Source organism: Taudactylus pleione, unplaced genomic scaffold, assembly GCF_031769625.1.
Source record: "Taudactylus pleione unplaced genomic scaffold, aTauple2 ptg000053l, whole genome shotgun sequence".
NCBI classification, from domain to species: Eukaryota; Metazoa; Chordata; class Amphibia; order Anura; family Myobatrachidae; genus Taudactylus; species Taudactylus pleione.
Window position 1 is genome coordinate 40,189,347 of NW_028284455.1, and position 12,571 is coordinate 40,201,917.

At 46.6% G+C, this 12,571-nt stretch overlaps 1 protein-coding gene across 2 annotated transcripts in view; it reads right to left on the minus strand.

Moving 5' to 3' along the window:
* The window catches only part of LOC148535387 (intraflagellar transport protein 70A), an 83,668-nt gene that overhangs the window by 21,633 nt on the left and 49,464 nt on the right, over window positions 1-12,571 (minus strand). For both annotated transcript variants that reach the window (XM_088463854.1, XM_088463847.1), the window contains exons 13-14: window positions 11,489-11,565; window positions 2,563-2,773 (exon numbers count right to left, since the gene is read on the minus strand). In XM_088463854.1, the coding sequence (XP_088319980.1) occupies window positions 2,563-2,773; window positions 11,489-11,565 (288 nt within the window). The remainder of the gene's footprint in view (window positions 1-2,562; window positions 2,774-11,488; window positions 11,566-12,571) is intronic.

Genomic DNA, 12,571 nt, shown 5'->3' on the forward strand with positions numbered 1-12,571 from the left:
TCAACCCCTGGGACGCCGCGCTGTACCGCACATGCTACGGCCCGCTGTCCCTGGTGGTCTAGTGGAAGGCGCAGGATCAGTACCTGGCCCCACGCGCAGCCGGTCCCCAGGGAGCCCCCTGCCTGGTGACCAAACAGGACTGTGTTACCGGCGGGTGCCCACCGCGGGACCCCGCCGCTTACCTTGTTCCCCGTGCATCCGGCCACAGTCCAGGTAGCCGGGGATCACCGCTAGCTGTGACCCCAGCTACCTACCAGCATCCCCGGATCGGTACCGGCGTTCTGGTACCGGCGGGGTGTAGGAGTGACAGCATGGACGTCAATACTGACTGTCCTATGCTGGAGCACTCTAGTTGTGCAGCCACAGCTGCAAAGAAATATTCAGGGGCCTTAAAAAGACCCCCCTCTGTACGGTGCGACTGGTCCGGCCAGGCACCTATGAAAACTGAGTGGCCTGAGGCTCGGGGGCGGGGTATAGGAGAGGGACCCCAGTGCATCCTGGGAGGCTGAAAATTTAACTCTGTGGTGCCTGGATGTCTGCCGCCATCGCCTATACCCCAGGTATCCTGTGGATACCCTATGGACCCTGAAGTAGAAATACCAATGTTAGAATTGTCATTGGGTTATTAACAGCGGCGGCTCTTTACCTGTCTGGCCGGGGGATGTCTGCATTGCACACATCCTTCCTCTCCTTCCTTGCCATCCCGGTGATTGACAGCTGATATCACCAGGAGGAGGGGCTTAAGTCTGGCGGTCTTGGGAGCATGGCCTAAATCAGGGGGCGTGGCTTAAGCTCAGAGCTGCTGCTAGGCTAGCAGACAGGCTGTCTTTTAGAGGCTGCATTAGCTGCAGCCCCTATGAGTCAGACAGGGCTGCCATTATAGCAGGGGAGTGGGCTCCCATGGGAAACCCTCTCTCTGCTATAGCTGTCCAGACTGGCAGTCCCGGGGAGAGAAAACACCTCCGCCTGGGACTGCCTGTCTCGCTGTCATCAGCAGGGTAGTGCTTCCAATGAGAAGTCACTACCGCTACTGATAGCCTAGGCAGTAGAGTGGATTTTACTGGGGTGGGGGGGGTTAAAGTCTGACACTGTTTATTAATCAATCAATGTCGCAAAAATTATTTGATTACACAAACCAAAACTGCAAATGGATAATGGTAATTCAGTGCATATGATGTGTGTGTAGTAAATGTGCTCATGCTATAGGAATAGGGGTCTGCTGGGTATTTTATTGCATTCAGTAGGCACGGCAGTTTTGGCATTCCTAATGGAAAAAGGGGAGTGATGAGATGTACAGAGAGAGTGGCAAAGCTTGAATATGAACATTGTGTTCTCAAGAGCAATGAATTTGCTCATCCACAGCGGCTATAACTAGGGGTGTGTGAATGGTACTGCTGTACAGTGCGTAAGGACAAGGAGGCAACACTGCTGCTGCTCCAGGAGCACCTGTATTTATCTTGCCAAGCAAGGGTGCCTGGAATGGTGCACTGCAAGCAGCCAGTGTTCAGCTTCAATGTCTAAGCCCCATTTCCATGACGTCCTGTTGTCACATGTTCTGGGTGCAGGTGTGCTAAAGTTGTGTTCAATTAAATTCTACATGGACAGGGAAAAATAAATTCAAGCCCGTATTTTGGTAGTGAACACAGGTGAACATAAGTACTTAAATGAACTGAATAGCTAATCCACATTCATATACTAATAGAGGGGTAGGCAATATTTTGCACTAATGCCACAAAGTGGCACTCAAGATGTTTCGTATGGTATTAGTGGGGTCATTCCCTCTCCTACTGTGCACAGTTCGCTAAACCTCCCCTCCTACTCCAACTAATTCCCTCAAAGAAGAGACAGTTTTAGTGTCCTAGACCATCTGCAAACCAAAAACCTAAACATGGCCTGCATATCCAGTGAAGCCTGGGCCTCTGGTGAGTGAACCCTGCCACAGCTAGTCCTGCTCACAGTCGAATAACAGTACAAAATTCTGAAGCATTCTTTATCTCCAGCCTAAAAGTTATCAAACTAACCTGAGCAAACTAACTTCAAAAAAGGAAGGGCATTACATTTTTTGGGGGGGAATTCAACTAAACACGATAAAGTGTAAACTTAACGTGCAAATTAAGCTAATTATAAAATTATTTTTACCTAACTTGTCATGGGGTGGGGGGTGTCCAAGGGGTTCTGAACCAAGTCCCCACATTTTTAAGCAAAAATAGTTTTGCACAACTTTTCCCTTGTTCTGAGATGATGAAAACAGTTTGCCGGTTTTTGTCTATGGAGATTTTGCACGTGCGAAAACTTTTTGTAAAACCGCAGCTTTTCGCAGCTATTTGACTCCAGCCCTTAGTATCCATATATTACTTTGTTAAATGTGTTTGCATTTATTGCAATGGTGGTGATACTCCGAAAACTTTTTGGCTTATAATATTATGCGCTTGGCACTCAAAGAGAAAAACGTTACCTAACACTGTACTAATAAATATAAATATCTTACATATAATGAATGAACTGTACACCAGAAAGTAAAAATTACATTAGCACTGCAATAGTTATATGAACTATACTTACATTGTCATAGTGCTTTTTAACGATAGGCTCATAAAAACCAATGGCCTCCTTATATTTATTTTCCTGCATAAACAATACATGGGCCACATTCAGTTTCCACACATCATGTTCATTGCAAAACTCCACAGATTTACGGAATATTTTCTCCACCATCTGGTAGTTCTCCATGTTCCAATATATCTTTGCCTGGGCCATTAAAACAGGTATGTATCTAAAATCCACATGAAGAGAGGTACAGTATGGTTAAAAATTTATAATTGGTGCAGATTCCTACTATGGATGATTATGAACAGAAAAGAACTATAGGGGCAGGTTCAATTAGCCGTGAGGTTTACTCTGCAGCAAAGTGACAGCCCTGAGCTATTCAATGAAGGAGTTGCTACCCCATGTGTTAAGCCCCAGAGGGTGCTCTTAACGTAGAGTTTTCTTCACAGCATCAGGAGCTGCGAGGAAAAATCCATGTTAAATGGACCCTTTGGGGCTTAAGCAGATTAACCCATAGATTCCGGCACTTAACACAGCATCTATGGCTTAACGTGAGTTGCCCATGGATTACCATAAAGGGAAATTAACTAATAATTGAATAGCTCCGGGAGTTAGACCTGGAACTTTACGTAGTAAACACAGCGGGAAATTCAATCTGCCCCATAGAATTAACACATCATACCTCCTCAAATTACTTTTTAGCATGCTACATTCCATAACCCCTTTGCAAAGCTAATACCAACTGTCTCATTCTATCGCTGTTCATACCCAACACTGATTAGATAAATGTCTTCTTCTTACCCTAGCATTGTCAGTTAATGTCATAACTTGCTGTATACGTATATGTATACCAAATCTTACAGATGTAGAAGCTTAACAAATGCTCATAGTCCAATTACTCCAACTACTCCTGAACGGAATAAATTCATTAACATTATACTGCCCTAAGAAAATGTCTTGATCACAACACTAAACGTGCTGATGAATTTGATACGTTTTGGTTAAACTTGTACAAACCACTGAATTACTCCCTGAAAAATACAGTACCTATAAAAACTTCATTGTAGTGGTGAATTTTTAAGCCCAACATCTCGATTTTAACCTTCAAAATTAGAATAAATAAAGCACAAGGTTCAGTCATTGTGCACATTTTAGGTAATTCCGGAAGGGAAAACTTTGCTTGCGTTTGACTGCACGTGTATGTGGGTGTAAGCAAAAATTAGCAAGGTTATCCTGGTCCAACGTAACCTTGCCGCTAATTGAATCTGCCCCTCACAAACTTTGTCCCTTTCTTTATACAAAACTGTTATAGATTACATTTGACATTATGTAGTACTGTATCTTACTTTTATTATGTTTTGCTGTTGTTATTCTGTTATTGAAAATGTTAATCTGAATAAAATGTAAAGCACATTACATTTATTTTATAAAGAGCTGCATTTGACACCTCAATCTTACCACTTTTGTTTGACAGGAGAATAATAGAATACTTTGTTAAAAGGAGATTTCTGTCTCAATTGTATTATACAGATGAACACTCTTCATTAGCAAAACCGCTGCAGTAACTTTAAAACGGATGTTGACATTTAAAATGTCTCAATTGGCTACAGGTTGCTCTCACCTCATTAACGTAATTTCCTTCTGATCTGTGTATAACTACTTTGAACAATTTTAAATTAACAGTGATATATGCACCTGAAGAGCAACCATTTTCTTTTTCAAAAAAACAAGAGATATGGTAAGAACTTACCTTTGTTATCTCTGTTTCTACGAAGTCCATAGGGTCCACAGGGTTGACCTTGGGGTATAGGTTGGGAACCAAATCCGGGCACCACGCAGTTAAAGCTTTTAGCTCCCAGGATGCACTTGGGTCCACTCTCCCTATAACCCCACCCCCAAGCCAGAGGCACCACAGTTTGTAAGTAGCCAAAGGCCGGAGGTGGAGAGAAAAAGAGAGAGAAAACTGGAACACTCGATAACCATACCCACAGAAATGGGAGACGGAAAACCGGTGACCAGCCACACAGCCCATTTGAAGCCAGGTGCGTCAGGGCGGGCTCCCTGTGGACCCTATGGACTTCGTAGAAACAGAGATAACAAAGGTAAGTTCTTACCATATCTCTTGTTTTCTACTTCAGGGTCCATAGGGGGTCCACAGGGTTGACCTTGGGGATGTCCCAAAGCAGTTCAACCAAGGGAGGGGACGCTCCTGTGCTGAGAGGAGAATCCGCCACCAAAAAGGAAGCATCCTGAGAGGCAAAGGAAACCAATGCCCAGAGCCTTAAAAAGGTGTGGACAGAAGACCACGTGGCCACCTAGCAAGGCAAAACAGCCAAGGCGCCACCGCGAGCCATGCACGAGGGTTACATGGCCCGAGGAAAAACAAGCATCAACAACAGAAAGGCCTACCCATGGGTAGGCCCCTGAAGAAGACATACGAGGCCGTCCAGCCAACATTTGGCCACAGGCCGGCCATCCTTTCCTGTTAAAACCAGAAATCACAGACAACCAATAAGGAGTCCGATTTCCGTCAGGAACTTGAACGGATCACATAAATCCACAGAGGCCGGACCACAGTCAATGAGGCCACACCAGCCGAGAGGACTGGGGACTGAATGGCCGCACCATAAGTTCCAGAATAATATGGAACCTAAAAATCACTAAGAAGAAACACAGGGTGAGAGCAACTCACACCCTGACAAGATGCCCTCCAGAAGAGGGAGCCACATGAGAACGCTCCCAATTCCGACACTCACCTGGTTGATATAAACTCCCTGAGAGAAAGAGAGAAAGCCAAAGCAATAGACCATGTAATGGCTATCACAACCCGCGGTTCCATTAACTTTCCCCGGAGTTAACGAAGAACCACTACTAACTCCCAAGGAATCCCTAGGGAGGACAAATTGGAGGCATAATCCAGAAAACACTCCAAAGGATGAACTGGTTACCAGAGCGGAGCAATTCCATATCTTAATCATACTGACAGTGTAGAGATCCGCACTGTCAGGAAGGCCAGGCCGAGGGTTAAACCAAGCCAGCCGGAAGGAATGCCAGAATATCTGGAAATCCTGGACACCAGAGGATCGTATCGACAGGTATAATACCATAAGAATTATGGCTGCCACAGTTTGTGGTAGGTCCCAGCAAAAGCTGATCCATGTGCTCTAATCATTCCAACGATGACAAAGCCAGGGAAGCCGTAAGACCACTGTAGGGACGCAGTCAAAGACAAACGACCCAGGTCCAAGGCAAACCCCAGGACCCTGAGACAACAGGTCTGGGCAGTGAAGCATCAGGAATGGAGTATCGATGGAGAGACTCCGAAAAACCAAGTACCCCTGACATCTGGGGCAATCAGGAGCCACCAGCAGGAAAGCATCTCCGTCTCGATTGAAACACTTCCCTCGAGGAAGAATGGAGACCGGAGAACACAGGTACACAAATTGGAAGAACCACTTCATCGACAAAGAGTCACTGAAGGTTGCTTCAGCATCCCCAGAGTTGGACTGTAACACCACAGTGTGATAGAGTCAGAAGGCCATGAGGGTCACTTCAGGAGCCCCCCCCCCTGTTCACCAGGAGATGAAACCTCTCTTGGGGAAGAGACTAGTCCCCGGGATGCACGTCGTGACGGCTGAGGACTCCCGCTTCCCAATGGAGAGCACCTGAAATGAACACTGTCGAGATGGTCGGGAGGAGACCCTCAGACAATGACCGAATGTACGACATACCTGACATTGCCACCCAACGAACAGTATTGCTAAAAAGGAAGCCACTGTTCTGACCCTGTTGGACTGAACTTTTTCAGGTTCACCGGGAAACAAGGGCTATGCCAGAGTGAAGGCCCAAGACAGGCTAAAGTTCCGACAAGTTAATTGACAGGGTGGAATCGACAGACATCCAACTGCACTGAAATGGATGCGAACCAGACACTGTCCTTAGCAAAGAATACCCAGGACGAGATGGCCATAGTCACCCGAAAAGGGACTGACTTGCCTCCGGGGAGAGCATCATCGTTTGAACAGTGAGCAGACAGAAAAAACTTGTTCCATCTGGAGATAAGCCAATTATGGAAAGGCCTGGAATGGAACTAAGCCCATTCCACCCTTCCAAAGGCAGACACTGAATAGTGGACCATGCATCCCAGAGTGTAAAGACATATGTCGACTGCGCAGACATCCATGTACTCCTAATGGAAGAGTGGAGATGCCGTCTTACGCCAGAAAAATTCTCAGATTCTGAGAATCCAGCAGGGCTCCTAGGTGAAGAATACCCAGAGAGGGATGCAGGGAGGACTTTTTCCCCATTGATTAAACGTCTGCACCCTGAAGAAGCCACAGTCAACCTGACCTGGCTGTAAAGTACCCCGGTGATCCTGCTAAGTGCAGGAGGCCATCCAGGTACAGGAGCATTGGGATATACTGAACAAAAGAACAGTCAGAAAATCCAAAACGCTGGTAAACCTCTGTGGGGCTGAGGACAGTCCCAACAGGCAGAGCCCGAAAAATCGTAAGTGCTGTGATACAGCAAACCTCAATGAATGCTGAGGCAAGGTCTCTGTAAGTACCCGTAGGCACGCGTCCTGTATATCCAGTGATACCATAAAGTCCCCAGGTTCCAAACATAGTATTATGGAGCATAGGGATTGCCTCCTGAGCCCAGGTAGCTTTAGGAACTGGTTCAGGGAATTGAGACAGAGAATAGGCCAAAGAGGACCATTCAGCCACCGCACCAGAAAGAAAGCAGAACAACCAGTCCCTCGCTGAGAAAGTGGGGATGGCCCAATTAGCTCCGCTTACCGCAACAACTGTATAGCTTTCTGGATTTGTAAGGCCCTGTTCGGGTCCGAATAAGGGTCTGCGTACCATCACATGGAAATAGGCCGCCTGAGCAAAGAGAGGGCGTACCCTCCTACCCACATAGCCGCGGAAACTAGACACTAGTACCGGGCGAACTGAGAAAATCGCCATCTCCCAGTGGTAGGCCTGTCTCGTCAGGCTGACGATATATCCGTAGGTTCAGAAGCAGGATCGGCTGGCAGTCCAGGCCTGCTCGGTACTGGATATGTCGGCCCTTGTAAAGGCCGACAGTCTATGAAGAAACAGACCTTTAGGCTGACCCAGAGGACAAAAAGACTTAATAGACTTAGGGCCTGATTCAGACCCACTCGCGAGCGGCTGTCCGCCCGCAAGTGGGTCGATGTTATGCACTGAGCATGCGCACAACGGAGGGAGCTCCGTCGTGCGCATGCGCCAGACGCGACGAGCGAAGGAAAGTCCTTCGCTCGTTGTGTCCGATCAAAGGGGGCGTGCTGTCAATGTTGATTGACAGCACGCCCCCTTTGGTGGGCGTGCCTCCCTGACGGGGGCGTTCCCACGGGAACGCCTCCCGTCAGAAGCCGGCCCACTGACATCACTAGTGATGTCAGTGGGAGTGATTTTGGCTCTGATAGAGCCAAAATCACTCCGGAGCTTGCGGTTGAAAACCTCAACCGCAGGCTCCGGCTCGCAATTTCGATGGTCACGATGGTCTCGACCATCGCGGCCATCACAAAGCACGCTCGTATAGCCTGTGGGTGGTGACCAGGAGGACGCTCCATGAAAATGGAGCCCGGCCCTCATTCAGAGCGTGCGCTCTGCTCAGAGCGTACGGCTCTGAATGAGGGCCTTAGTCTGAGGCCCTGTAGTGGGCATAGCTGAAGGTGGGAAATTTGTACTGCCACTGTCAAGGTCAGGACCCAACAAGATCTACCCTATAGATGGTATCTGCACCTCTGCATTCCCAGAGCGCAGCCATAGGGTATTACGGAGGATAACATTACCAAATGCATCAGCTCAGTATGCAATAGTATTAACCAACCATGCTATAGCCATGGTAGGATGGGTAACAACCCCTGAAAGCGAGTATACTGATTTCAGGCAGAGTTACCACCTATGGATCAGAAGAATCCGACCACGCAGGAATGGGATGCGTAGTAACGTCTGTAATCCGACGAGTAACACGCCCATCCACCCCAGGAGGGGCTCGTGATGACCCTCAGGGAATTTGGGACAGGAGGCCAAACACTGTTGTAATACCTCATATCTGGCAACAGCCAGAGTCCCGCCATGCGATCCACCCGCTAGTCAGCAAAAGGGAACCAGAAGGCACGTAATACTGAGGGTGTATAATACAGGTGCAGATCAACATTCACTCTAACCAGAATGGACCTGCTACCAGCCCTAAAGCAGGGATAATAATACTTGAAATAGGCTTCCCCCCGTGTAAGAGGGAAAGAGCCCAAAACAGTATCCAGTTCACGGCAGAGCCAACTGGGAAGTAACCACAGAGCGTCAACCACGCCAATTTGCGTTTCGTAGAAAAACGACATCCACCCAGGGTGGCTGTTGTGGTAATCCCTGCAAGGGGCATGACAGACTATTGTGACACCAGGGAGAATTCATATACTCGAAAAACCCCTGCAGGGAGCGATAGTCTGTGTAACAGGGGAAGAGTGCAAGAAACTGCGAGATACCCTGAGATGAAAAAGGGCAGTATGGTGAAGTAACCCCAAGTGAGGTACAACAATGGGGCCCGCCCGGCGATCCACAATTAAGAGGATCCCGAGAAAACAAACCACCCAAGGGGGTCGTGAAAGAGGCCGGCACCCGATGACGCCACATACAGAACCCTTTAAGAATTAAATCCTCCGCACTAACACCTGCAGCACATGGCTTGCAGGATAGTAAAAATGGGTGCAGTATAACGCTCTATCTCCTGGTCAGACATATCTGACCAAGCCTTGCGATCAAGCAGCGCTATACTGGTCCTGACTGATACTAAAAATTAGCTGCAGGGACCCATTTTCAGCGTATGCAACACACAGTTCCACTCAAAATATGGCAACGTGCAGCACGCAACAGTATGTGACAAACCTCACAAATAATAACGAGTATATAAATGTGAGGTCTCAGAACTACCCCAAGTACAGATGTATTAGGGCAGATAAGGAAGAGGGATAGATATACACTGACAGGTGAGAGAATAAAGTACAGTCAGCACTAGCATAAGTCACATATAATGCAGATATACACATATATACATAAACATGTCATATAATATATTGCACTATTACACTGCATGCAACTTACCCAGATTCAGTGTCTGGGAAGGCTACAGTGCTGTGTACACTGACCTGATGGTGAGGTACGCAGGGGGACTGGACCAACTGCCATCTCCGGAGATTTCTGCTGCACCACAAAGAAATGGCCGCTGGAGACCTCAGAAGAAGCGTGGCCCGCGGAGGAAGCAGCTCAGCGACGCCAAACTATGGATACTGAAAGGCGCGCTGAGCTGAGGGGAGGAGCCGCTGTAACAGGGAAGGCTGCCTCCCCTGGCCGGCTATTAACCCCCGGGACGCCGGCTCCCTACACCGAACACTAAGTCCCTGGTGGTCTAGTGGACACACGGGGTATGGGGGGCCCGCCGCCACTGCCGGCGCCTCCGGTCTGTCCCCAGAGACCGGAGGCACAGGACTGCATTTCAAATGCGCGGATCACCGCAAGCGGTGACCCGCGCCTTGCCTGCTCCCCGTGGATCCGGCAGCAGTCCTGGGCGCCCGCAGAGTCCGGCTAGTACAGACTCTGGGGTCCCGCTGAGGTCCCCAGATCTGTACTGGCGTCTCAGCGCCAGCGGGGTGACGGAGCGGCAGCTTAGACGTCCTATGGACAGTCTGACGCTGCCGCTCTGAAGAATCCAAAGTAAAAATAAATAACTTTGTCCTTTAGAAAAAATAAAGCTTAGGGGCTGCTAATCAGCTCCCCACTGCACTAAACGGTGACCCGACTGCGGCCGGGCACCAACTTAAACTGAGGTGCCTCTGGCTTGGGGGTGGGGTTATAGGGAGAGTGGACCCAAGTGCATCCTGGGAGCTAAAAGCTTTAACTGCGTGGTGCCCGGATTTGGTTCCCAACCTATACCCCAAGGTCAACCCTGTGGACCCTATGGACCGTGAAGTAGAAACACAGTATAGTGCTTTTTAGTGACAGGAAAAATATCATTTTAGAATGTATTTTAAAGTTTATCTGTATATAGGCCATTAAGGGCCTATTTTGGAAAGATAATCTTTTAGATGTGTGGGCAGCTTTAGAGAGCCAGGACGCTCCAAACGCTGGAGTCTATTTACTAAGCTTTGGATGAAGATAAAGTGGGCAGGGATAAAGTATCAGCCAACCAACTCCTAACTGTCATTTTTCAAACACAGCCTGTGACATGGCAGTTAGGAGCTGATTGGCTGGTACTTTATCTTCGTTCACTTTATCTCCATCCAAGGCTTAGTAAATAGACCCCTCCGTCCGTAAATATGGTTTTAACTAGAAATTAATGTTTCAGTTTTACTCGGTTATGTTCGCATTTCAACTTCATCATATTGGCTATCCGGCTCTCACGTTATTTGGATAGTCAATAAAATAAGTCCGAACTAATTCAAACCTGTGCTAATTTGGGGAAAAGAAACGACCTGCTCATCTCTAGTTTTAACAATGTGCAAACCTGCTGCATCTAGTTGGATTTACTATAGTCTTCACTCGAAATGACGCTATTATACTATAGTCAAGAAAAGGATAACAGTGTGTAATGCAATGGCAAGTAAGGTACACTTTATAATGAACTTTAACTTTACATTTAGGTTAAAACTTTATATTCATTATTTTTTTGTGAGCACAAACCTCAACATTTCTAAATGAATTGTGTGAGGACATCATGATAACATGGGCAAGCCAATATTAATTAGTGTTTTATAATTACTCACTCATATAATGTAAAAAAAAGAATTGTGTTCATTTGATCTTTCCTATATCAGAACATTTATACCATTTTTACCTCAATTTTGAAAATATGGGCTATTAATTACAACAAATTTCCAGCATTCACAATAATATAATAGTGTAATTTATGTACTTACTTCTCTAGAACTTCGTCATATTCACTCACAACCTTTTTAACTGCATCATCATCTCGGTTAAGTCTAGCTTCTTGTACCTTTAAAGATGTATTTTTGTTATAATTATTTATTATTATTATCTTTAATATCTAAGACAACATGTAATAGAATCAGTGCTAGTTAGGTACTTAATTATAGACCCTAGATTGAAATCTTAATGTATGGACCTATGTGTCATAAAAGTAACATATATCAAAAATAACAATAAAAAAAAAAAGAAACTTAAAAGCTATACAACCTATAAAAAAAATTTTTTTGGGTGTATTACAGTCTATCTTTGTTCATTCAGGAAACTTTCAGTAGTTCTAGATATCTTCAAGCCACATGCAAAGCTCTCTATCCTTGCATAAAAATATTTACTTATCTGACTACCCAGTACAGTACGCAATGTGAAAAATAAACAGGGACATCTTTAGTTGTCTACACCAGAGGTAGCCAATGCGTTGATCGCGATCGACTGGTTGACTCAGACACTTGACCAGTTGATTGTGTTGGCCCATCCAGCAGCAGTTAGCTGCGTCCAATAAGAAACAGTGTGATTCTTATTGGTTGCTGCGCCGAACTGAAGCAGCAGCTAGCTAAAGCTGTGGCTGTCTCCATTGGCTGTCACTGTGACAGCAAAAGCCAATAAGAATCAGGCTGATTCCTATTGGCTGAGGCTGTCACATGTAGCAGCCTCAGTCGTGTTGGTGCCAGAGACGGGTTAAGGGAGGGGGGCATGGGAGCATGATAGACCAAGCTTGAAGGTGCCAAACCTAAAAAGTGGTGTAGCACTGCACCCTGGAGTGTACCAATCAAGACTGCTGGGCCTGCACTGTGACTGTAGCTAGACTGCTGGTGTCGCCCACGACTGAGGGCAGGGACTTGGTGCTCCTCTCTCTTAGACAGATCAGCATTCTGTGGGAGTGCTAGGGCAAATTAATGTATGTTTTTATTTTTTTTATGCGAAGGACAATATTTTGTTTTTTCTCCTGTGGCGGAACATTGTGTTTGTTTTTTTGCTGTGAGGGCCAATGTGTGTGTGTTTTTTTTCCTGTGGAGGCC